The following is a 27,240-nucleotide window of genomic DNA, read 5'->3' as shown; positions in this document are numbered from 1 at the left end:
AAGAGACAGAGGGGAGCTAAATCGAACATGGACTTGAGTGTAACAGTGTTGACTTTCATTCTGGATGAGTTGGAAGCCATAAGAGATATTTGAGCAGAGATTTGACATCACATGATTTGACATCACAAGATTTACATGAAGATTTATTTGGAGAAATTGGGGAGGGGACAATAGTCCAGATGAGAAATGAGAGCGACTTAGACTTGGGAAGTTATAGTGCAGACAGTTAGGGTCAGCCAGATTCTGGATGTCGTTTGAAGGTGGAGCAAGTTTTAAAACCTGGGGTTGGGGCTTCCCTGGTGGCGCAGTGGTTGCGAGTCCGCCTGCCGATGCAGGGGACACGGGTTCGTGCCCCGGTCCGGGAAGATCCCATATGCCGCGGAGCGGCTGGGCGCGTGAGCCATGGCCGCTGAGCGTGCGCGTCCGGAGCCTGTGCTCCGCAACGGGAGAGGCCACAACAGTGAAAGGCCCGCGTACCGCTAAGAAAGAAAAAAAAAAAAAAAAAAACCTGGGGTTTACAGGAGAGGCTATGCTGGAGATGTAAATTTAGGAGCCATCAGTAAAGAGATGAAGAGAGTGAGTACACATAGAGAAGAGAAAATATTCAGGACCTGAGCCCTTCAGCACTCCAGTGTTGGAAGAATCAGCACAGGAGAATGAGAAAGAGAAGCCTGCAATGAGTTAGTAAAACAAGAACAGAGTAGGGTTTGGTGGCCAAAAAAAGTTTCTAGGAAGAAGAATTTACCAGCTACCACAAATAACCATTTGGATGTGAAAATATGGAAAACATTAGGATCTTAAGTAATTTGGTGGGGTTGAATATGTTATAGGAATGGGTAAAAATATAAATGGGAAAGAAAGAAATCAGAGAATAGGGCAGTAGCTGAAGGAGAAAGTGGGTTCATTAGAAGTTTATTTTGTTTACTATTTAAGTTGGAATACTTCACTCCCTGTTTGTACTTCAGGGTCCTGGTGATTAGAGAAAGCTTATCTCATGCCACAGAATTCTTCTGTCTATGTCCTATTTTCTTGTCTCCCCCAAATTTGGGACAGCTCTGATCCCACTGATATAGAAGAATATGTCTTTTGGTTGAGGGCAGCATCTTCCAGGGGCACCTTTCTTGGGAGGCCCCTTGAGAAGACCTCAGTTTTCAGCGCAGCCTTGCATTACAGAAGTTTCTCATGTGGTCTAGGCACTGTATGTCTCCACTAAGCAAACATGGATATGAACCCTAATTTTGCCCCCTTGTAATATGGAAGGGTTTCAATGAGATCAAAGGAATGAACTGAATTCTGGAACAAATCAATGCAAATGTCTTTTTGTGTGTGTGGTAATATACTTTGATAATTTCCTCTTTATCATTTTGTATCTACTGTTAGGTTTTCCTTTCTGGTTACCATATTCTTGCATAAAGCTTTTTACAGTTTGGACAGTCTATTTTAAGCTGATAACAACTAACCTCGATGGCATACAAAAACTCTACAATTTTACTTGCCACAAAACACACATGGTATATGCTAATTGTGTCAGAATTTTCATTTCTTATCCTGTATTTATAAAAAAATATTTTATTTTATTTTTTTAACATCTTTATTGGAGTATAATTGCTTTACAATGGTGTGTTAGTTTCTGTTCTATAACAAAATGAATCAGCTATACGTATACATATATCCCTATATCTCCTTCCTCTTGCGTCTCCCTCCCTCCCTCCTTATCCCACCCCTCTAGGTGGACACAAAGCCCTGAGCTGATCTCCCTGTGCTATGCGGCTGCTTCCTAACTAGTATCTAATTTACATTTGGTAGTGTATATATGTCCATGCCACTCTTTCACTTCACTCCATCTTACCCTTCCCTCTCCCCGTGTCCTCAAGTCCATTCTCTATGTCTGAGTCTTTATTCCTGTCCTGCCCATAGGTTCTTCAGAACCTTGTTTTTTTTTTTTTAGATTCCATATATATCTGTTTGCATACGGTATTTGTTTTTCTATTTGTGACTTACTTCACTCTGTATGACAGTCTCTAGGTCCATCTGCCTCACTACAAATAACTCAGTTTTTCCTTCTTTTTATGGCTGAGTAATATTCCATTGTATATATGTGCCACATCTTCTTTATCCGTTCATCTGTCGATGGACACTTAGGTTGCTTCCATGTCCTGGCTACTGTAAATACACCTGCAATGAACATAGTGGTACATGACTCTTTTTTTTTTTTTTTTTTTTTTTTGCAGTATGCAGGCCTCTCACTGTTGTGGCCTCTCCCGTTGCGGAGCACAGGCTCCGGATGTGCAGGCTCAGCGGCCTTGGCTCACAGGCCCAGCCACTCCGCGGCATGTGGGATCTTCCCGGACCGGGGCACGAACCCGTGTCCCCTGCATCAGCAGGGGGACTTTCAACCACTGCACCACCAAGGAAGCCCACATGACTCTTTTTGAATTATGGTTTTTTCAGGGTATATGCCCAGTAGTGGGATTGCTGGGTCGTATGGTAGTTCTATTTTTAGTTTTTTAAGGATCTTCCATACTGTTCTCGATAGTGGCTGTATCAATTTACATTCCCACCAACAGTGCAAGAAGGTTCCCTTTTCTCCACACCTTCTCCAGCATTTATTGTTTGTAGATTTTTGATGACGGCCATTCTCACCAGTATGAGGTGATACCTCATTGTAGTTTTGATTTGCATTTCTCTAATGATTGGTGATGTTGAGCATCCTTTCATGTGTTTGTTGGCAATCTGTATATCTTCTTTGGAGAAATGTCTATTTAGGTCTTCTGCCCATTTTTGGATTGGGTTGTTTGTTTTTTTGGATATTGAGCTGCATGAGCTGCTTGTGAATTTTGGAGATTAATCCTTTGTCAGTTGCTTTATTTGCAAATATTTTCTCCCATTCTGAGGGTTGTCTTTTGGTCTTGTTTATGGTTTCCTTTGCTGTGCAAAAGCTTTTAAGTTTCATTAGGTCCCATTTGTTTATTTTTGTATTTATTTCCATTTCTCTAGGAGGTGGGTCAAAAAGGATCTTGCTGTGATTTATGTCATAGAGTGTTCTGCCTATGTTTTCCTCCAAGAGTTTGATGGTGTCTGGCCTTACATTTAGGTCTTTAATCCATTTTGAGTTTATTTTTGTGTATGGTGTTAGGAAGTGGTCTAATTTCATTCTTTTACATGTACCTGTCCAGTTTTCCCAGCACCACTTATTGAAGAGGTTGTCTCTTCTCCATTGTATATTCTTCCTTCCTTTATCAAAGATTAGGTGACCATATGTACATGGGTTTATCTCTCGACTTTCTATCCTGTTCCAAAGAACTATATTTCTGGTTTTGTGCCAATACCATAATGTCTAGATTACTGTAGCTTTGTAGTACAGTCTGAAGACAGGGAGCCTGATTCCTGCAGCTCCATTTTTCTCTGTCAACATTGTTTTAGCTATTCGGGGTCTTTTGTGTTTCCATACAAATTGTGAAATTTTTTATTCTAGTTCTGTGAAAAATGTCATTGACAGTTTGATAAGGTTTGCACTGAATATGTAGATTGCTTTGGGTAGTAGAGTCATTTTCACAATGTTGATTTTCCAATCCAAGAACATGGTCTATCTCTCCATCTCTTTGTATCATCTTTAATTTCTTTCATCAGTGTCTTATAGTTTTCTGCATACAGGTCTTTGTCTCCTTAGGTAGGTTTATTCCTAGGTATTTGATTCTTATTGTTGCAATGGTAAATGGGAGTGTTTCCTTAATTTCTCTTTCAGATTTTTCATCATTAGTGTATAGAAATGCCAGAGATTTCTGTGCATTAATTTTTTATCCTGCTACTTTACCAAATTCATTGATTAGCTTAGTAGTTTTCTGCTAGCATCTTTAGGATTCTCTATGAATAGTATCATGTCATCCGCAAACAGTGACAGCTTTTCTTCTTCTTTTCCAATTTGGATTCCTTTTATTTTCTTTTTCTTCTCTGTTTGCTGTGGCTGAAACTTCCAAAACTATGTTGAATAATATTGGTGAGAGTGGGCAACCTTGTCTTGTTCCTGATTCTAGCGGAAATGCTTTCAGTTTTTCACCATTGAGGATGATGTTGGCTGTGGGTTTGTCATATATGGCCTTTATTATGTTTAGGTAAGTTCCCTCTATGCCTGCTTTCTGGAGGGTTTTTATCATAAATGGGTGTTGAATTTTGTCAAAAGCTTTTTCTGCATCTATTGAGATGATCATATGGTTTTTCTCCTTCATTTGGTTAATATGGTGTATCACATTGATTGTTTTGCATATATTGATGAATCCTTGCATTCCTGGGATAAATCCTACTTGATCATCGTTTATGATCCTTTGAATGTGTTGTAGGATTCTGTTTGCTAGTATTTTGTTGAGGATTTTTGCATCTACTTTCATCAGTGACATAGGCCTGTAGTTTTCTTTCTTTGTGACATCTTTGTCTGCTTTTGGTATCAGGACGATGGTGGCCTCGTAGAATAAGTTTGGGAGTGTTCCACCTTCTGGTATATTTTTGAAGAGTTGGAGAAGGATAGGTGTTACCTCTTCTCTAAATGTTTGATAGAATTCACCTGTGAAGCCATCTGCTCCTGGACTTTTGTTTGTTTGAAGATTTTTAATCACGATCTCAATTTCAGTGCTTGTGATTGGTCTGTTTATATGTTCTATTTCTTCCTGGTTCAGTCTCGGAAGGTGCTTTTCTAAGAATTTATCCATTTCTTCTAGGTTGTCCACCTTATGGGCATATATTTGCTTGTAGTAATCTCTCATGATCCTTTGTATTTCTGCAGTATCAGTAGTTACTTCTCCTTTTTCATTTCTATGCCTATTGATTTGAGTCTTCTCCCTTTTTTTCTCGATGTGTCTGGCTAATGGCTTATCAATTTTGTTTATCTCTCAAAGAACCAGCTTTTAGTTTTATTGATCTTTGCTATCGTTTGCTTCATTTCTTTTTCATTTATTTCTGATCTGATCTTTATGATTTCTTTCCTTCTGCTAACTTTGGGGGTTTTTTGTTCTTCTTTCTCTAATTGCTTTTGCTGTTAGGTTAGGTTGTTTATTTGAGATGTTTCTTGTTTCTTGAGGTAGGATTGTGTTGCTATAAACTTCCCTCTTAAAACTGCTTTTGCTACATCCCATAGGTTTTGGGTCGTGGTGTTTATTGTCATTTGTTTCTAGGTATTTTTTGATTTCCTCTTTGATTTCTTCAGTGATCTTTTGGTTTTTTATTAGTGTACTGTTTAGTCTCCATGTGTTTGTATTTTTTACAGATTTTTTCCTGTAATTGATATCTAGTCTCATAGCGTTATGGTTGGAAAAGATACTTGATATGATTTCAATTTTCTTAAATTTACCAAGGGTTGATTTGTGACCCAAGATATGATCTATCCTGGAGAATGTTTCATAAGCACTTGAGAAGAAAGTGTATTCTGTTGTTTTTGCATGGAATGTCCTATAAGTATCAATTAAGTCCATCTTGTTTAACGTATCATTTAAAGCTTGTGTTACCTTATTTATTTTCATTTTGGGTGACCTGTCCATTGGAGAAAGTGGGGTGTTAAATCCCCTACTATGATTGTGTGACTGTTGATTTACCCTTTTATGGCTGTTAGCTATAAAACAAACTTTTATATTCGTAATTATTAACACTTTTTTTTTTGTTTTTTTTGTGGTATGCGGGCCTCTCACCGTTGTGGCATCCCCCGTTGCGGAGCACAGGCTCCGGACGCGCAGGCTCAGTGGCCATGGCTCATGGGCCCAGCCGCTCCGCGGCATGTGGGATCTTCCCGGACCGGGGCACGAACCCGTGTCGCCTGCATCAGCAGGCGGACTCTCAACCACTGCACCACCAGGGAAGCCCCAATACGTTTTTATTTAACTTTTATGTCAGTGCTAAAAGGTAATTTACATATCACTGGTCCAGTATTGCATTATTATTTGTCTATATATTTCCCTTTCCCTTTATCAGTGAGATTTGCACTTTCTTATTCTTTCATATTGCTGCTAAGCATCATTTCATTGCAACTTAAAGGTCTGCCTGAACTTTTCTGAGACGATTAGTTTGAATTCTTTGTCAGACAGTTCATAGATATCCATTTCTTTAGGGTCAATTAGTGCAGCTGCATTTTGTTTCCTTGGTTGTATCATATTCCCCCAAGTCTTCATGGTCCTTGCAGCCTTGCATTTCTGTCTGCCCATTTGAAGAAGCAGTCACCCTTTCCAGTCTTTACCGACTGGCTTAGGCAGGGAAAGGTCTGCACCAGACAGCTTGGCCAGAGACTCTGTACAGTCCAGTTGTCAGGGACCCTGGGCAGGCTGCCTGGTGACGTCCATGGTTGTGGCCTGATGCTAGAATTCAGAGTCTTTCTCTCTCCTTCACCAGTGAAAGAACTTGTGGGCCAAGGGGATCTTTCTCAGTGCTGCTCTGTGACTTGTTGAGAGGAAAGTGACAGGAGGAAAGTGGGACTTTTCTGTTCACCCTCTCAAACAGGGCTTTTCTCATTTCTGTGCTGCACCACGCTGATGAACCCTCTCACCTGGATTCCAGGTATCTCATAAAGGAATTTTCAACATGGACAGTTGTTAAATTGGTGTTACTGTGGGAGAGGAGGGCTGGGACCTCCTATCCCGCTATCTTTCTGATGTCAATCTCTTTTATCATTTGTTCTTTTGTGTCACATTTAAGAAATCATTGTCTAACCAAAATTGTGAATATTTGCTCTTATGTTCTCTTCTGAAAATTAATAGTTTTAGTTCTTATATTTAAGTCTATGATTCATTTTGAGACTTGTTTGTTTATGGTATAAGATAGAGGTCCTGAAACTTTTTGTATGTGTATATCTATTTCTCCAAGCATCATTTCTTTTTTTTTTTTTAACTGTCAAAGTAAGATGAGCAGTTTATTAAAATAAGCAGCAAATTTGGGGTGGCAGGCCGGCGAGGGCTTGACCTGCAGAGATATGCGGAGATGGTCAATATAGCACAATACTTCTAAAAGTAACTTACATGGAAAGCTAACCAGGATATTGCTTAATTTCTATAACAAAAAATCAAGGATGTATCTTTTTGAATTAGTGTTTGGGGGATTTTTTTGGATAAATACCCAGGACTGGAATTGTTGGTTCATATGGTAGATCTATTTTTAGTCTTTTGAGAAACTTCCATAGTGAGTGCACCAATTTACATTCCCACCAACAGTGTACGAGGATTCCGTTTTCTCCAAATACTAGGCAACATCTCTTTTCGTGGTCTTTGACGATATCCATCCTGACAGGGGTGAGGGAACGTCTCATTGTGGTTTAAATTTGCATTTCTCTGCTGATTGATATTGCGCATCTTTTCATATGCCTATTGGACATCTGCATGTCTTTTTGGAAGAATGTCTATTCAAGTCTTCTTCTTATTTTTTTTTTTTTTTTTTTTTTTTTTTGCAGTACGCAGGCCTCTCACTGTTGTGGGCTCTCCCATTGCGGAGCACATGCTTCGGACGCGCAGGCTCAGCAGCCATGGCTCACGGGCCCAGCTGCTCTGCGGCATGTGGGATCTTCCCGGACCGGGACACGAACCCATGTCCCCTGCATCGGCAGGCGGACTCTCAACCACTGCGCCACCAGGGAAGCCCTTCTGCTCACTTTTTAATCTGGCTTTTTTTCTTTTTTGATGTTGAGTTGTATAGGCTGTTTATATATTTTGGATAGTAATTCTTTATTGGTCATTATTTGAAAATATTTTCTCACATTCGGTAAGCTGTCTTTTCATTTAGTCGAAGGTTTCCTTTGCTGTGCAAAGCTTGTAAGTTTAATTAGGTCCCATTAGTTTATTTTTGCTTTTATTTCCTTTGCTTTAGGAGACAGATTCAAAAAACACTGCTATAATATATGTCAAAGAGTGTTCTGCCTATGTTTTCTTCTAGGAGTTTTATGGTTTCAGGTCTTACATTTAGGTCTTAAATCCATTTTGAGTTCATTTTTTATATGGTGTTAGGGAATGTTCTATTTTCATTCTTTTACATGTAGCTGTCCAATTTTCTCAGCACCACGTATTGAAGAGACTATCTTTTCACTATTGTGTATTTTTACCTCCTTTGTCATAGATTAATTGACCATAACTGTGTGGGGTTTTTTTTAACATCCTTATTGGAGTACAATTGCTTTACAATGGTGTGTCAGTTTCTGCTTTATAACAAAGTGAATCAGTTATACATATACATATGTTCCCATATCTCTTCCTTCTTGCATCTCCCTCCCTCCCACCCTCCCTATCCCACCCCTCTAGGTGGTCACAAAGCACCAAGCTGATCTCCCTGTGCTATGCGGCTGCTTCCCACTAGCTATCGGTTTTATATTTGGTGGTGTATATATGTCCATGCCACTCTCTCACTTTGTCACAGCTTACCCTTCCCCCTCCCCATATCCTCAAGTCCATTCTCTAGTAGGTCTGTGTCTTTATTCCCGTCTTACCCAAGCGTCATTTCTTGAAGACTTCCTTCTTCCCACTGAATTTTCTGGTCCCCTTTGTTAAAAATCAATTGACCATAACTTTAGGGTTTATTTCTGTGCTCTCAATTTTATTCCTTTATGTTAAAGTCTATCCTAATGCCTGAATCACACTGTACTATAGATTTGCAGTAACCTTTGAAATTGTAAAGTGAAAGTCCTCTAAGTTTATTTTTCTTTTCCAATATTGTTTTGGCAATCTGGGTCCTTGAGTCCATATCAATATTAATGACAATGATATTATAAATTGACAATTAATGTCAATTCTGCCCAAAAGTAAGCCAGTTGAGATTTGGATAGAAATTTAGTTGAAACTATAGGTCAGCTTGGGGGTATTGCTATACTGACATCACTAAGCCTCCCAATACAAGAATATGAGCTATCTTTCCATTTATGCAGATCTTCTTTATTTTCTCAGAACACTGTTTTTTTGTTTACAGTGGACAATTCTTGCACTCCTATTAACTTTTTCTGTGTATTTTATTCCCTATGATACTATTGTAAATTGATTTTTATAAGATTTGTTTTTGGGGCTTCCCTGGTGGCGCAGTGGTTGAGAGTCCGCCTGCCAATGCAGGGGACATGGGTTCAAAAAAAAAAAAAGATTTGTTTTTGGATTGTCTATTGCTAGTGTAAAGAAATACGATTGATTTTTGCAATTTATTTTGTATTTTGCAAAGTTAATAAACTCATTTATTACTTCTAACAGATATTTAGTGGATCCTTGGGAATTTCTACATACAAAATTATGTCATCTACAGATAAAGACAGTTTTGCTTTTTCTTTTCGAATATGGTTATCTTTTATTTATTTGTCTTCTCTAATTACCCTCATTAGAACTTTTAATATTTTGTTGAATATACATGATGATAGCTGACATCATTATATTTTCCCTGAACTTATGGTAAAGAAATCAGCCTTTCATCATTTAGGGTGAGAATTTCTGTAGGTTCTTTGTATTTGCTCCTTTTTAGTTTTACTGGGGTATAATTGATATACCAAATAATTTCACATTTTGTTGAGATTGTGCATATGCATACACTTATGATACCATCACTAAACTAAGGTACTAACCATATTGATCACCTGGAAAAATTCCCTTCTGTTCCTTTGTAATCTTTTTTTATTGAACACAACATAAGATCCACCCCTTTAACATATTATAAAATGCACAATACCGTATTGTTAACTATAGCCTTATTCATCATGAATAAAAAAACTTTATACCCATTGGAAAACAATTTCCAACTTCTCTCTCTCCCCAGCCCCTGACAACTACCATTCATTCTACTCTCTGCTTCTATGACTTTGACTATTTTAAAAACCTCATATAAGTGGAATCATGCCATATTTGTCATTCTGTAACTGGATTATTTCACTTATAATAATGTCTGTATGCTTATCCATGTTGTCCCAATGGCAGGATTTGCTTCTTTTTTATGGACAAATAATATTCCACTTTTAAGCAAGATGTAAACACTGACTTGGAACTCTAAAACTCCTCAGAGAAAGAGCTAGGGAAAAACTTCTTTGACGTAGTTGGTGGCAATGATTTCTTGGTTTTGGCATGAAAATCACAGGCAACAATGTCAAAAGTAGAAAAGTGGACTACATAAAACTCAAAAGCTTCAAAAAGCAAAGGAAATAATCAACAAAATGAAAAGGCATATATGCTGTTTACCAGGGTGAACTCCTTTTCTTTTGCTCACTTCCCATCCATTTTCTAAAAGAGTTTGTGAAGGATTCATGTTAATTCCTTTTAAATGTTTGGTAGAGTTCACCAGTGAAGGTAAATTAGACTGAGCTTCTCTTTGTAGGAAGTTTTAAAGTAGTAACTTAAGATCTTTAATTTTTATAGTCTTATTCAGATTTTCTATTCCTTCTTTGAGTCAGTTTTGGTAAATTGTGCCCTTCTAGGAATTTGTCCATTTCATCAAATTATCTTATTTCTTGGCATTTGGTTGTTCACAGGATTACCTATCTGCTCTTTTTTATTTATGATTTTAGAAACTTGAGTCTCTTCTAATTCTTTTCTTGGTTAAGGCACTTAAAGTTTTATTCACCCTATTTTGTTCACCTTTTCAAAGAATCAATTTGGTTTCACTGATTGTTCTCCATTGTTTTTCTATTATCTCTCTCTTTTTTATCTTTGTACTAATATTATTACCTTCCTTCTGCTTTCTTTGGATTTAGTTTTCTCTTCTTTTTCAAGTTCAAAGATTGAAGGTTAGATTACTGATTTGTGCTCTTCCTTTTTCTTTAATATAGTCATTTTCTTCCATGTCTTTTCCCCTAAGAATTGCTTTAGTGCATCCTATAAGTTTTAGTATGTGATGTTTTCCTGTTCATTCATCTTGAAAAATTCTCTAATTTTCCATGTGATTTCTTCTTTAACTAATGGTTAGGTAGAAGTTTATAACTTAATTTCCTCATATTTGTAAATTTCTCAAAATTTATGTTGTTGATTTCTAATTTAATTCTATTGTGGTCGAAGAACATATTTTGCATTATTTCCATCTTTTACTGTGTCTAAAGGCTTGTTTGATGGACTAATTTATGGTCTATTCTGGAGAATGTTCCGTGATTCTTGAGAAGAATATGTACTGTGATGTTTTAGGTGAAGTGTTCTATACTTGTTAGGTCTTCTTTGTTTATAGCATTGTTCAAGTCTTCTTTACACTTCCTGACCTTCTAACAAAGGTTCTATCCATTATATTTAGCAGGATATTGATGTTTCCAACTATTATTGTTGAATTTTCTATTTCTACCTTCAGTTCTGTCAGTTTTTGCTTCATCTATTTTAGGGTTCTGTTGTTACATTTATGCACATTTATAATTCTTATATCTTCTCGATTAATTGACCTATTTATCATCCTAAAATGTGCAGATTTTGCTTTAGTCACAGTTGTTGTCTGTAAGTCTATTTTGTATGATATTTATATAGTCACACCAGCTATCTTGCAGTTGCGGTCTGAATGGTATTTCTTTTTCTATCCTTTTACTTTCAATCTATTGGTATCAGGTCTAAAGTCTATTTCCTGTAGACAACATAGAGTTGGATATTTTTGTTTCTCATCCAGCCAGTCTCTGCTTTTAATTAGATTGTAAATATTATTATTGATACAGTTGGAATCACATCAATTATTTTGATTTTATTTTTCTTTCTGTCTCATGACTATTTTATTCCTCTAGTCCTCTTTTGATACCACCTTTAAAGTAAATATTTTCTAGTGTATCATTTAATTTATTTAAGTATTTTAAACTCTTTTTTTTCTCAGTGTTTTCTCAGTAGTTGCTCTAGAGGTTATAATACACAGCATAAGCTATCAGAACCTACTTCACATTTATACTCACTGAATTCCATAATATATAGAAACTTTACTCCTATAGAGCTCTATTTCCTCCCCCATCCACTTTGTGCTATTATTTTTTAGACATGTTAATATATTACTATATATATTTTCACAGTCTAGAATAGTTGCCCCATGAGTTCTTTCATGGTGCATTTAGTCAAAAGAGAACAGATTCAGTATGCTTACTCTATCTTCTTCAGGATCAGAACCCTCCTCCTTTTTTAAGGGAAGCTCTGTACCACAGCAAACTAGTCATATATGTTTAATTTTGGTATATATGGTGTATATATGTGTCTTTTTAAAACTGTTTTCTGTAGATAATTAAGTTCTGTAATTAAAAATTTTTTAAAGAAAAATTAAAGAATAGGACAAAAGGGAAATTAACAGGAAGCAAAGAAACACATAAAGTTTGGTAGCAAGAGAGAGAAAGATGATGAAGAGGGAGAAATTATGAAACCATGCTCCATAGGATTAATGGAAGCTGGTGTTTAACAGAAATCATTGGATGTGTCTAACATAGCAGCAGATAAGGGAACAACAGTTTCTTAGAAAACCCTCTGCTTGTAACCTGCCTTTACTGATTAAGCCTACTTCATTTGTATTTTTTCCCCTTTCTCTAACTACAAACCCTCCAAACTTCATGAACCCTACGTAGTTTATCATCAGACTTCTAACCACCCCTATAGATAATACTTCTGATGTATGAGTCACTAGAGTAATGGGGGCTTAAGTTGTTTTCCAAAAATTTGGAGTCAGTTCCTGCCCAATACACCTGGCTAAGACTAGTTGAGCCCACTGACCCTAAAGCTGGGCCTGCACAGAAATGAGTTACTTCATCTTTCCCCAATCTCCAATCACCTTTCCAAATGCCTGAGACCACTCTGCTTCTTTATATCATAAATATCTCAAGCCTCTGGCCTTTGGAGATGCATATCTGAGATTTATTCTCCTGTGTCCTCACTTGGCTACCTCACAAATAACACTTTCTCTGTTGCAAACGTCAGTGAGTCAGTGTTTGGCTTGTTGTTCGATGGGCAAACAAACCTGGTTTGGTTACATATTTGGTGAGCAAGCCAGGAGATAACTCCAGACAATCCTTTTGCCCATGGTTCTTCAGCCCCTTACCAGTATTGATAGCCTGTGGATGAGTCCAAACAGCTGCCTGGTAGACACTCCACAGGATTTCCCCCAGACCCAAAAAGATCAGTGTTTTCAAGTCACTTAGGCATATCCCAAACAACTCAATAATATTTTTAGGAATAAAAAGTACCTAGCATCCAAGAAGTTAAGACACAGTGCTTGGCATCCATCAAAAATCAGGTAAGTAAAGTTATAGGAAAATAAAATCCATGATAAGGAGAGAAACTATTAATGAAGAAAAAGATAAACTAAATAGTCCTATATCTATTACATGAAATAAATTTATAGTTAAACATTCTCCCACAAAGAAAACTACAGTGGAAATTTTACCAAATATTTAAGGAAGACATATTACCCATTTTACGCCAACTCCTTCAGGAATACAAGAGGAAAACATGTTTCCTAACATTCTATGTGGGCACCATTTTTCTGATCATGGAGTTACATGTTCCAAGAAATCATATGTTTAATTGCAAATTAATGCCATGATTGTAAATGAGATTCATGTTCCAGTATACTTCCTTGCTAGTATGTAAAGATAAAGGAAAACTCCCATTTTTTTCTGCATATTTTTATTTTCCTCACCAGTCATCTCATGAAATCCACTTAAAATTTTGTCACTTTAATGTAGAAATCTTTTTCATGTGCTTCTCTTGAGAATTTTTTGCTGGAAAAACAAAACAGAAAAAACCAAATCAACCAACGAGTTAGCAAATAAAAACACACATTAAAAAATAGAAAATAATAAAAGTAAGTTTGGATGCCATCCGTGCACAAGTACAAACTGATCCTTAACCATCAGCTTTTTATAATCCAATAAAATCCATGAGAGATTGACACTCGTCCTGCAAAAGGCTCTGCTGACTGTGCAGACCCAAGAAAGCAGTTAGAAAGTGCTACTCTCACTTGGTCTTTTTAGACCTCTGACCAAAGACACCTTTGGAAAGTCAAGGGGTGAGTTGAAAATCTTAGCCCCATTTGTTATGCAGTGAAATGTGTCCCTTCAAAAATTCATATGCTGAAGCCTTAACTCTCAGTATCTCAGAATATGAGATTGCCATATTTAGAAACATGGTTCTTGCAGATATAATTAATTAAGATGAAGTCATACTGGAGTAGGTTGGGCCCCTAAACCGATCTGACTGGTGTCATTATACAAAGGGGATATTAGGACGTAGAGACATGCCAGGGAGATGCCATGTGGAGATTGGAGTTAAGCTGCCACAAGCCAAGGAACTACCAGAAACCAGGAGAGACCTGGAACAGACCCTTCTCTAGAGCCTTCAGAGGGAGCATGGCCCTGCCAACAACTTCAGCTCAGACTTCCAGGCTCCAGAACTGTGAGACAATACATTTCTGTTGTTTAATTCACTCAGTTTGTGGAACTTTATTATTGAGGCCCTAGGTTACAAAGGTAGCATATTTCTCATATTAAAAGACTTACTAGTTTCTTTTTTCCCCTATCCTTGATACTTTCCATTACTTGTAGTGACAAAATTTGCCTGAATCTTACAAGCTACACAAGATTTATTTCTTTATTATCTTTTCAAAGAGAGTCTTTATATTTTTTCTTTAAAAAATTTTTTAACATCTTTAATGGAGTATAATTGCTTTACAATGGTGTGTTAGTTTCTGCTATAGAACAAAGTGAATCAGCTATATATACACATATATCCCCATATCTCCTCCCTCTTGTGTCTTCCTCTCACCCTTCCTATCCCATCTCTCTAGGTGGTCACAAAGCACCGAGCTGATCTCCCTGTGCTGTGTGGCTACTTCCCACTAGCTATCTATTTAATATTTGGTAGTGTATACATGTCCATGCCGCTCTCTCACTTTGTCCCAGCTTACCCTTCCCCCTTCCCGTGTCCTCAAGTCCATTCTCTACGTCTGCATCTTTGTTCCTGTCCTGCCCCTAGGTTCTTCAGAACCTTTTTTTTTTTTAGATTCCATATGCATGTGTTAGCATACGGTATTTGTTTTCCTCTTTCTGACTTACTTCACTCTGTGTGACAGACTCTAGGTCCATCCACCTCACTACAAATAACTCAATTTCATTTCTTTTTATAGCTGAGTAATATTCCATTGTATATATGTGACACATCTTCTTTATCCATTCATCTGTGAATGGACACTTAGTTTGCTTCCATGTCCTGGCTATTGTAAATAGTGGTGCAATGAACATTGTGGTACATGACTCTTTTTGAATTATGGTTTTCTCAGAGTATATGCCCAGTAGTGGGATTGCTGGGTCATATGGTAGTTCTATTTTTAGTTTTTTAAGGAAACTGCATACTGTTTTCCATAGTGGTTGTATCAATTTACATTCCCACCAACAGTGCAAGAGGGTTCCCTTTTCTCCACACCTTCTCCAGCATTTATTGTTTGTAGATTTTCAGAATGGCCATCATCAAAGAGTCTTTAACTCAACATGATCTTCCTAACATTGTTCCTTCACTGGTCATCCCATTTCTTTTCCCTTTATATCCCCCTGCTCTTATGGATCTGAGGATCATGAAATACTATCATGAGGGCAGGTAGGATATGCCCTCACAGTAGAGCTAATTACTGTCTCTTCAGCACTAAAACTACCAATGAGAACAGGGCAGAGAGGAATCTCTGCAGTCTAGACTGGAACTCACAATGGTTAGAAATGACCTTGCCACTTGTGAAGGCCATGGCCCAAGATGGAAGTATCCCAGGCAGGCTCAGCCTTTCCAGTGATCTGAGGGACCCACTCTGTGTTTTCTCTTTCTCACTCACAGATCCAAAGCACACAGCCTCTCCCAGGGGATGGCTAGAAGCATTACTCACTTATTTTCCACATCCTGGATGGTGTCAAGCAGAGGCAGATTTCTGGTTTCAGGTTGGAAAGGGACAACAAGACTCGCAATAATGGGACATACTCCATAGATGATCCAGGGCAGAGTGGGTAGATACACCACCAGGGTCATCAAGAGGGGAGCCAGTGCTGACCCACACCTACTAGCCATTACATCTAATCCCAAAGCTTTTGCCCTGAAAGAGAAACAAGAATACATAAGAATCCAGTAAAAATCCACACATGTAACTTATGATCTATTATTTTGATGTGATTATGGAACACACTAAAACACATTATTACATATGTGGGCTTTACGAAACACTGGTTTTTGTGATTTGCTCTGTGATTTTCTAGCTGTCTTTGACAGGGTCAAAATGTGTTAAGACGCGTTTTCATCATTTTAATAAAAACAGATGTACTGAAGTACTGCTTAGCACAGTACACGGCACCAAGTCAGCTTTTCTGATAAACTGTGGTGATAATTGTTTTTTAGTATATTGTTACTATTACAAATAATTGCTTTATAATTAACATTTCTTATTATGTTATTCCACAATAAGCATCAGTTAGCTGGGAAAGTCCTATTTTTTGGCCCTGGAGGGATATTCAAAGTTCTTGGTTTTTGATTTTTCATTTTCTATTCTAGTAGAACAGTTTACAGCTATTAGATGATAAACAATAAAAAGTCACTTTTTAGAAAATCCGTATCCAAAGCCAACCTCAAGTACACAGTAATTAAGGTTAAATCCACTTTTTTTGTTTGTTTTTATTTTCTAATATGTTTGGTGCTTTATATTTCTGTTTTACACTCATAACTGGAACTTACAAATGGGCAACTACTACCTTATTGTTAGTGGAATTAGAACATTTTCCTGGTCCCTTTCCTAAACCACAAATTATATTAAACTACTGGATACTATATATCAATCTTTACTCAGGCTTCGGAAGGATATAAAAAATCCTTATACCTGAGGAGAGTGGGGATGAGTTCATTACAGTGGACAGAATAACTGGTGATAGAAGCGGCACCACAGCTGATTCCCACACTTGCCAAAGTCACACACAGGGTCTGCATTTCTAGAGAGAGGAAGACCAGTGAGATTAAGAAAGCTGTGTTAAAGGAATCAGCCACCACCAACTTTATTCAGGACAAACAACTCTACAGGTTATTTGTATGTTTGAAATAGATTGTAGAAAATATCACAGTAGCAGGATCATGGAGTCTTATAAACTGAGAAAGATAAAGTTATCAACATAGGTTGTAAAATGTACATAAAAATATCTCGGTTAATTGTAGCAAATCTCTCTGTATATCTGAGATTTGCCAGAGAAGAAGAAGAAAAGGTGAGTGTGGCAGAAATGTGCTTTTAGTTATTCTGTCCAGTACTTGCTCTATGCTTATTATAGAAGGTAGGACTGTCACGTGGACAATTACTGTGTCTAAGCCTCAGCTTTAACCTTGAGGACTTTACAATTAAAGTGCAGGATTTAAAGTGACCAGTCATCCTGGTTTTCCTGGGAATTGGGAGGTTTTAGCGATGTGAGATTTTCATTCATAAAACCTGGAAAGTCCCAGACAAACCTCAATGAGTCAGTCAACCTAGTGTAGATACAGCATTGCCATGGGGTGAGTGTGGCCCAAGAGAGTAATAGAAGGACAGGGCTTTTCTGTCAGTGGACAGGCTGAAGAGAAGCTGGGTCTACATCAATGTTAGACATGAGGAACCAGGAACGGAAACTTCTATTTGGAAAAAAAGAATTGGGGACCACTAAAAAAAATTTCAGAGAACCAGTTTTCTGCACAGTATAAAAAGAAATCTAATTATAGCTTTATAATATTGGAAAGAGCTCTCGTGTAAGGGAGTAAGCCTGCATCATCAATGATATTCTAAAGAGCAGGGTCCACCCGTCTGTAATGCTGTGAAGCATATTCTTGCATTGGGAGATGGTGACGCATAGCGCTCACTAAGGTTCTACTAATCATTACATATCATTTTTCTATTAACTTGTAAAGTAATCTAACAGGGAATGGACAAGGATTTTTTTTAATACCTATTTTAATTAATTTATTTATTTTTGGCTGTGTTGGGTCTTCGTTTCTGTGCGAGGGCTTTCTCTAGTTGCGGCAAGCGGGGGCCCCTCTTCATCGCGGTGCGCGGGCCTCTCACTATCGCAGCCTCTCTTGTTGCGGAGCACAGGCTCCAGACGCGCAGGCTCAGTAGTTGTGGCTCACGGGCCTAGTTGCTCCACGGCATGTGAGATCTTCCCAGACCAGGGCTCGAACCCGTGTCCCCTGCATTGGCAGGCAGATTCTCAACCACTGCGCCACCAGGGAAGCCCCGGACAAGGATTTTAATCTGCTTAAATTCTATTCCTACTGTTCACTCCTTCATTCCTTGAAAAAGGGGGATTTTTTTCATTTCCTGGGAGACTCTCATGAGCAAGAGCTGCAGTCATGGTGACTTAACACCACATTCATATGTGGGTATGTAGAGACGGGGGAGTGACTAGTCATCAAAGCTGTTAATGAAGAACCCAAACAGAGGGAGTGACCATGCTGTGTCCTCACCTGGGGGATCACTGCAAGGCCTCACTCCTCCATACTTGTTATTTGAAGTGTGAATGGACAAAAGGCAGGTAAACAATTGCTGTCTTAGAGAAATAATCTGGGATAAATTGTACCAGTTTAAGACACTTCACAATGTGATGAGATGAACATATGCCTGATTTGCCCCTCGCTGACCTTTAGTTTTTTTCCCAAAAAATTTCTAGCAGAATTTCTCATAAACCATCAGATTGGTTTGGGGGGAATACTTAGCACATAACTGGTACCTCTTTTTTTTTTTTTTTTTTGCCGTATGCAGGCCTCTCACTGTTGTGGCCTCTCCCGTTGCGGAGCACGGGCTCCGGACGCGCAGGCTCAGCGGCCATGGCTCACGGGCCCAGCCGCTCCGCGGCATGTGGGATCTTCCCAGACCGGGGCACGAACCCGTGTCCTCTGCTTCAGCAGGCGGACTCTCAACCACTGCGCCACCAGGGAAGCCCCCTGGTACCTCTTTTTAAACCTGACTTCAGACAAGTGTGACCAATACAATCCCTGAAGGGTGGGAAAAAGACACTTTTTTCCCCAAAGTCCAGTCTTCTCTCACCTTGGGGCACAAACGTGTTGGTCAAAATGGAAAGTCCCACCAGGAACATGAAAAGCATCTGAGTTGGTCGACGGCCCATATAATTCAATACTAGAAGTGCAAGACATCGGGCTAAGGCAGTGAGAACGCCAAAGATTACCTGGAACAGGAAAATATTGCTCCCAAAGTGCTGTAGATTGATAAAGATGCCAAAAACGGGTATTGTGCTTGCAAATCTGTAGTGAACAAAAGAGGAAAGACACAAGCTGTAAGATTTAGAGCCAACATGTTGCAGTCAATTATTATATTGACACAGGTAGCCAATGATCAATGTTTAACAATTAAGGTGTAGTCTGATTTGTATAACACTTCCTTTTAGGGTGATAAATTCACCATTAAAATAACAAGGAAAACGATATTCCTTTTGTCCTTCTTTTTTTGAGTCCCTAAGCATAGAGTTAGCAGTGACTGGAAAACATAACCTGACTCAATCACCAAACTGGATGGTATAGAGAATTTGAATATATAAGCATTAAAACTTAAAATTTAGGGAAATCATTTCTTTTTGAGAGTTGTCTGTATGCTGTGAGTCCTCCCTCTATTCCACCAACCCCAATACTGTAAAGCATTTCCCTTTCCTCAACTAGTGACTGGAACTGCAAAGAAACTACCTGTGTCCCCTTGACTGGGAGCATAGTGTCCTGGTTTCAAACACAGTTCTGGGAAATTTAAAGTTCATATCAGAGTTCTTGGGGCTAAAAGAAAATGTAAGAATTCAGGAAAGCAAACGTGTACCAACTGTACCATCAGAAATGGAATCAAAGATTCCCACTGAGGATCTACTTTTTACCCAAAGAGCATCTAAGGGAAAGGGGTCCACATAAAAGATCTATTTCACCCAGAGAGAGACAGATTTAGGTACTGCCATAGAAGAAACCATCACACTAAATAGACATTTCTCCAAAGAAGATATACAGACTGCCAACAAATACATGAAAGAATGCTCAACATCACTAATCATTAGAGAAATGCAAATCAAAACTACAATGAGATATCACCTCACACTGGTCAGAATGGCCATCATCAAAAAATCTACAAACAATAAATTCTGGAGAGGATGTGGAGAAAAGGGAACCCTCTTGCACTGTTGGTGGGAATGTAAATTGATACAGCCACTATGGAGAACAGTATGGACGTTCCTTAGAAAACTACAAATAGAACTACCATATGACCCAGCAATCCCACTACTGGGCATATACCCTGAGAAAACCATAATTCAAAAAGAGTCATGTACCACAATGTTCATTGCAGCTCTATTTACAATAGCCAGCATGTGGAAGCAACCTAAGTGTCCATCAACAGATGAATGGATAAAGATGTGGCACATATACACAATGGAATATTACTCAGCCATAAAAAGGAACAAAACTGAGTTATTTGTAGTGAGGTGGATGGATCTAGAGACTGTCATACAGAGTGAAGTAAGTCAGAAAGAGAGAAACAAATACCATATGCTAACACATATATATGGAATGTAAAAAAAAGAAAAAAAAAGGTCAGAAGAACCTAGGGGCAAGACGGGAAGAAAGATGCAGACCTACTAGAGAGTGGACTTGAGGATACGGGGAGGGGGAAGGGTAAGCTGGGACACAGTGGAAGAGTGGCATGGACATATATACACTACCAAATGCAAAATAGATAGCTAGTGGGAAGCAGCCGCATAGCACAGGGAGATCAGCTCGGTGCTTTGTGACCGCCTAGAGGGGTGGGATAGGGAGGGTGGGAGGGAGGGAGATGAAAGAGGGAGGAGATATGGGGACATATGTATATGTACAACTGATTCACTTTGTTATAAAGCAGAAACTAACACACCATTGTAAAGCAATTATACTCCAATAAAGACGTTTAAAAAGAAAATAGAAGAAACATCACAGAACACAGCAATTGCAAACAGGTCTTTTCTTATCATTGTATGTACTTTTTCCTTCCACTCTGATTATCTAGAATTCAGAAACGTAAGTCTGTGTCCTAGTGGATGTGAAAAGGTCAAAAAGCACAATGGAATTAAATGAATAAGCAGTCTACTAGGATATGTCCGGGAAAGATAAATTATACTATTCAATAGTCACTTTCTTAAGCTCGGCAGTGGGTGTTTATCGTCCTGTGTGCTTTTTGTCCATGTGTGTGAATCTTCAAAAACTCAGAATTTAAAATTTCTCCTACTGACGATACCAAAGTAAATACTTATGTCCCCTCAAGAGATAATGAGCAAGACTTTAACAGAAGCCCTTGTGCTAACACACAAAAAACTGTATCCAAATTGGAAACAAATAAAAGTCCATTGATATTGAAGTACATAAAGAAATTGTAGTGTATTCATCCAATGGAGACTAAAGCACTGGGGAGGAGAACAACCTACTGTCACGTGCAACAGAATGGATGAATCTTCATGAATGAGCATGAGGAGAGACGGCCTGTCACAGAACCCTTCTATCATTTATATTATGTGAAGGTCAAGGTCAGGCAACACTCATCTGCAGTGAAGGAGATCAGAACAACTGTTAAGTTTTATTTGGCACAGGAGAGGGCGGTGAGCAGAGAACAGTGTCGGGCAAAGGTGTGGAGGCGGTGAATATTGCTGAACCAGAGAGTTGAGGGGAAGTCTTGGGGAATTAGGATTTTCTATCTTGATCTGTATGTTGGCTACCTTTTTACATACTGACATATTCATTGATTTGTGGATATTTCTGACCTCTTCATGTTTCTGTTTGCAACGTTTGCTTCAATTAAAATTGAAAGAAAAATGCAGAAAATTAAGTGCCCAAATCTGTACTGTGATGGAAGTTCTCAACATCAATCTCCAGAGAAAAGACTGATAGTGTGATATGACCTAACTAAATTTTCATCATATCAGCAGTTCCGTGTGAGTGTTATTTAGTGTGATTTCCTCATTTTTTCTCCAAATCAGCGCCTCCCTCTCACAGCACTGTTAAAACCTGTGAAATACATAGATTCACGTCCCCACTCTTTGAATGTTGTCATGCACTGCGTGGCGCCCACCTCACAAAGAGCAGGAGACAGATCCTCTTACGCAGGTTGGGTGTGCGGAACAAGTCAAATACAGTGGTTTTGGTCTGTGCGGCCTCCAGCTCCTCCTGCATGGTCGCTCTCAAACCCTTCAAGAACGACAAACGTGTCATTTGCCAACACAGTGCCAGGTACTGTGATGAGCACTGGCACCCAATAGGAGAGGAGAGATGTGTTCCCTTTCTTTATAACGTAACATATTACACATGCAATCACAGGAGTGAACATGGTATGAAGAAGGATGCAGGGAGTTAAGGGAGACTCCAGGAAATTAAATGGCAACAATGATATTTTGAAAATGAGGCCACAGAGGTGGGCAGGGCACCCAGGAGAGTACATAGGGTATAGAGTCAGATCAGGAACTGAGCTATAGGAAGAAGCTCTGTACAGTGCTCACAGCTTCTTTTCTATGAGATGGCCATGAAAGACCAGGGAATTTGCATTCTCGACTAGCTGCCCTTGTTAGAAAAGCAGTTTGTCTCTAATAAGGAGAAGGCACGTGTCAATTTGTATCTTCTCTCCAACCCAATGACCACCTTCCCCTTCCTGCTCACCTCCATGTTCAGGGCTGCTTCAGCATTCTTTATTCCATTTCTGTGTGCAACCTTTTTCAGTTCCTTTAAGCCCTCATCTGGTTTGTTGGTGATAATCAGCCACCGAGCAGATTCCACCAGCCACCTGATGAGAGACGGGCACACTAGTGCAGGCAGCTATCTCTCGCTATTCGTCCTACGGTTAATTACAACATAGGCTTTTTGCCTTCCATCCAATATCCACCACCAATTGAAGTGGTGGCTATTAGATGGAAGGCAAAAATGTACTACATGCATAGGATCACACACTTTGTTTTCAAATTACCTCTCTGCTTATTCACCAGGAGATTTTCCAAGAGGCTTATGAAGCTTAAGTTTGAGAGTCCCTCACTTGCATAATTCCCTTCCAAAGCTTAGCATGAGATCTGGCAAATTTGTGCCATAGTATATATTCTATATATAGTATATATAATGTATATTATATATATTATTATATATAGTGTATATAATGTACATTATATATATATTATTAGTGTATATAATGTATATTATATATAGTATATATAATGTATATTATTATATATAGTATATATAATGTATATTATATATATTATTATATATAGTGTATATAATGTATATTATTTTGACAAAAGAAGTCCCCAAATTATGTAAATTTTAGGCCAACAAATATTGTGAATACTCCTGCCACTACCAGAAGTGTCGGTAACTAACTACATAAATGAGTCACTTATTTACATCTGCTTTAGTTTTCTTATAACTAAATGGAAACAATAAGCACATCTTCCTTGTTATGAGAAAAGAATGACTTAGCAGATGAGTCTGACATGGATTACACTCTTCTTTCTCTCTGTACTCATCTCACTCTATTAATCCTGTAGTCATGTTTCTGCGATCTACTAAAGCTAATTCTCCCTAGAGTGGTTTTAAGTGTAGGGATGGAATTATCCATAAATAAATATTTGTTAAAATTATTTAAGGGAAGAGGGAGTGTTGAACACGTAATGTAAGTCGTCCAATCTGCTGTCATTTTCACTTCTGGAGAAATTCTGTTGCTATTTTGTTAAATTGCTCTATGAATAAATTTTCTGCCTCTTCCTTTATCCAATTTCATCTGCAACATAGAAAATCATGGAAAACTTTGTTGTACCTTATTCATTCCAAACCCAAAAAATTGAAGGTATATCTTCAAGTCTATAAGAAAAATAATATTGGAATAACTAAATGACCACAATACTGGGTAAGACTTAGGAAGCAAAATGGCAGAAAATACCTCGAGCTCCCTGGAAGGAAGATCACTGTTACTCCCTATTCTACTTCTCAAATCTCAAATTGATCAGAGTGAACAAATGAGAAATGCTGGTTTAGGTCAAAACAACAGGAAATGGTCCAGGGAATAAGAAAATCAGTATATCCCAATTCAATATGCATTTTCATCCTAGGTTCCCTTAAGTGGAGTGAGAGAGAGGCTCATACCTTGAGGAGAAAAAGAAGACAAAGAATGGTATAGACACCACCAGCTGCAGGGTATGCCAGTCTCGAAAGACAAAAGCCAGTCCTCCCAGCATTATCTGTCCAATACTAATGGCACAGGTTATCAGTGTTATTACCATGGCTTTTGACTGGGACCTTGTCCACTCTACAACTGAAAGAAAACCCAAATGGGATATTAATGTCACATAAGGGTGAAATTTCAAGGTTAAATTCAAGGCTTGGAAAATCAAGAAAATCAAAACTGTTGACTTACTGAGCATCCAGTTATTTGTTATGATGACCACAGCAGAACAACCTGACCAGAAGCGTAGTGAGCAGTAAATGAGGAAGGTGGGAGCAAAGGCTGCACAGGTCCCAGAGATGGCGAGCTGGAGCAAACACCACCTGAGAATCAACTTTCTTCCAAACCTAAGAAACAGAGAGGCAGGTTAGATTATGGGAGCAATGATAATTTGTGGTAAAAAAAAAAATTAAGAAAACAAAGCATACATTGAAATTTAGACAATGTTTTAGCAAGTGATTCTTTGTATCTGAAACCTTGAGTGAACAAGAGCTAAATGAACAACGGAAATCGCTTCATATTCACACTCTGGTTTACAGACTAACATTACTAAAACTTCATCATCCAATCCCCAGGAGGACTCTGACAGGAAGTGATACCATACGAAAGAAACTACAGTGTTGGAAATTGGAATATACCATGAGCATTCATTGTACTAACATATGTATTTACCATAGTGGAGAGTCTGTATAGTGAGCTAAAAGTGTACTTTGGTCTCTAGCACCAGACAGGTGAAGATGCAACTGATACAAATGATCAGTGAAGCAATGCATCAAAGTTGTTGAAGATTTATGTAAGAGTCACTCTTTGTTGAATCTGTATTTATAAACCTCAAGTAATGTGCTTTCCTAGAATAGAATATAGGAGCGCCATAACCCAGACAGTGACCATTGTATCAACCTCTCACAGGAAAGAATTATGTAAAATGGAGAATGAAGGGAAAAAGAATGTGAAAGACAAATAAGGAAAAGTGAATTTTGTCTTTCATTGGGCATCAAGAGAAGAGGGTCTTAGTAGAGACATCGTGGACTAAACGAGATGTGGTAATGTAAATATAAGCCCATTGTCTGAAATAAAAACAGACAGACAGTGTTTGGTATTAGGAATTCCTCTGCAATATTTTAAAATAGAATCAAATAATTTCCCCCCAAACAGAAAATGGGATACATAAGAACAAACACAACACCAAATAATCATGTTCATAATCACTATCATCATCAAGAAAATAATTTAGAAAACAAAAAATGAAATGGTAGATGGAAAGAAAATCCCAAAACAATCACATCAAACTAATTGCTAATGACCTAAACACTCCATCGAATGATAGAGATTACCAGAGTGAGTTAAAAAACAGATGTACTAGGCTTCCCTGGTGGCACACTGGTTGAGAGTCCGCCTGCCGATGCAGGGGACATGGGTTCATGCCCCAGTCCAGGAAGATCCCACGTCCCGCGGAACGGCTGGGCCCGTGAGCCATGGCCGCTGAGCCTGCGCGTCCGGAGCCTGTGCTCCACAATGGGAGAGACCACAACAGTGAGAGGCCCGCGTACCACAAAAAAAAAAAAAATTTCATTCTTTTACATGTAGCTGTACAGTTTTCCCAGCACTTCTTATTGAAGATGCTGTCTTTTCTGCATTGTATATTCTTGCCTCCTTTATCAAATATAAGGTGGCCATATGTGCATGGGTTTATCTCTGGGCTTTCTATCCTATTTCATTTATCTATATTTCTGTTTTTGTGCCAGTACCATACTGTCCTGTTTAGTGTAGCTTTGCAGTATAGTCTGAAGCCAGGCAGCATGATTCCTCCAGCTCCGTTTTTCTTCTCAAGATTGCTTTGGTGATTTGGGGTCTTTTGTGTTTCCATACAAATTGTGAAATTTTTTGTTCTAGTTCAGTGAAAAATACCATTGGTAGTTTGATAGGGATTGCATTGAATCTGTAGATTGCTTTGCGTAGTATAGTCATTTTCACAATGTTGATTCTTCCAATCCAAGAAAGTGATATATCTCTCCATCTGTTTGTATCATCTTTAATTTCTTTCATCAGTGTCTTATAGTTTTCTGCATACAGGTCTATTGTCTCCGTAGGTAGGTTTATTCCTAGGTATTTTATTCTTTTTGTTGCAATGGTAAATAGTAGTTTTTCCTTAATTTCTCTTTCAGACTTTTCATCATTAATATATAGGAATGCAAGAGATTTCTGTGCATTAATTTTGTATCCTGCTACTTTACCAAATTCATTGATTAGCTCTGGTAGTTTTCTGGTAGCATCTTTAGGATTTTCTATGTATAGTATCAGGTCATCTGCAAACAGTGAGTTTGCTTCTTCTTTTCTGATTTGGATTCCTTTTATTTCTTTGTCGTCTCTGATTGCTGTGGCTAAAACTGCCAAAACTATGTTGAATAATAGTGGTGAGAGTGAGCATCCTTGTCTTGTTCCTGATTTTAGGGGAAATGGTTTCAGTTTTTCACCATTGAGAATGATGTTGGCTGTGGGTTTTTCATATATGACCTTTATTATGTTGAGATAAGTTCCCTCCCTGCTTGCTTTCTGGAGGTTTTTTTAAATCATAAATCAGTGTTGAATTTTGTCAAAAGCTTTTTCTGCATCTATTGAGATGATCATATGGTTTTTCTCTTTCAATTTGTTAATATGGTGTATCACATTGATTGATTTGCATATATTGAAGAATCCTTACATCCTGGGGTAAACCCCACTTGATCATGGTGTATGGTCCTTTTAATGTGCTGTTGGATTCTGCTTGCTAATATTTTGTTGAGGATTTTTGCATGTTTGTTCATCAGTGATATTGGCCTGTAGTGGTCTTTCTTTGTGACATCTTTGTCTGGTTTTGGTATCAGGGTGATTGTGACCTCATTGAATAAGTTTGGGAGTGTTCCCCTTTTTGCTATATTTTGGAAGATTTTGAGAGGGATACGTGTTAGCTCTTCTCTAAATGTTTGATAGAATTCACCTGTGAACCCATCTTGTCATGGGCTTTTATTTGTTGGAAGATTTTAAATCACAGTTTCAATTTCAGTGCTCGTCATTGGTCTGTTTATATTTTCTATTTCTTCCTGGTTCAGTCTCTGAAGGTTGTGCTTTTCTAAGAATTTT

The 27,240-nt window shown here is 38.2% G+C and overlaps 1 protein-coding gene across 1 annotated transcript in view; it reads right to left on the bottom strand.

Moving 5' to 3' along the window:
* Positions 1–13,581: 13,581 nt before the first annotated feature.
* The window catches only part of SLC22A10 (solute carrier family 22 member 10), a gene marked incomplete at both ends in the record, with an annotated part of 38,590 nt that continues 24,931 nt past the window's right edge, over positions 13,582–27,240 (bottom strand). The window contains 8 exons of the mRNA XM_082844639.1: positions 13,582–13,642; positions 15,790–15,993; positions 16,768–16,876; positions 18,949–19,163; positions 21,988–22,103; positions 22,569–22,692; positions 24,042–24,210; positions 24,313–24,467. Of these exons, the coding sequence (XP_082700765.1) occupies positions 13,582–13,642; positions 15,790–15,993; positions 16,768–16,876; positions 18,949–19,163; positions 21,988–22,103; positions 22,569–22,692; positions 24,042–24,210; positions 24,313–24,467 (1,153 nt within the window). The remainder of the gene's footprint in view (positions 13,643–15,789; positions 15,994–16,767; positions 16,877–18,948; positions 19,164–21,987; positions 22,104–22,568; positions 22,693–24,041; positions 24,211–24,312; positions 24,468–27,240) is intronic.

The sequence above is a fragment of the Leucopleurus acutus genome (genome assembly GCF_964270905.1).
Source record: "Leucopleurus acutus genome assembly, chromosome: 8".
Lineage (NCBI taxonomy): Eukaryota > Metazoa > Chordata > Mammalia > Artiodactyla > Delphinidae > Leucopleurus > Leucopleurus acutus.
The sequence above is the reverse complement of the archived record's forward strand: the minus strand, read 5'-3'. Positions and strand labels throughout refer to the sequence as shown.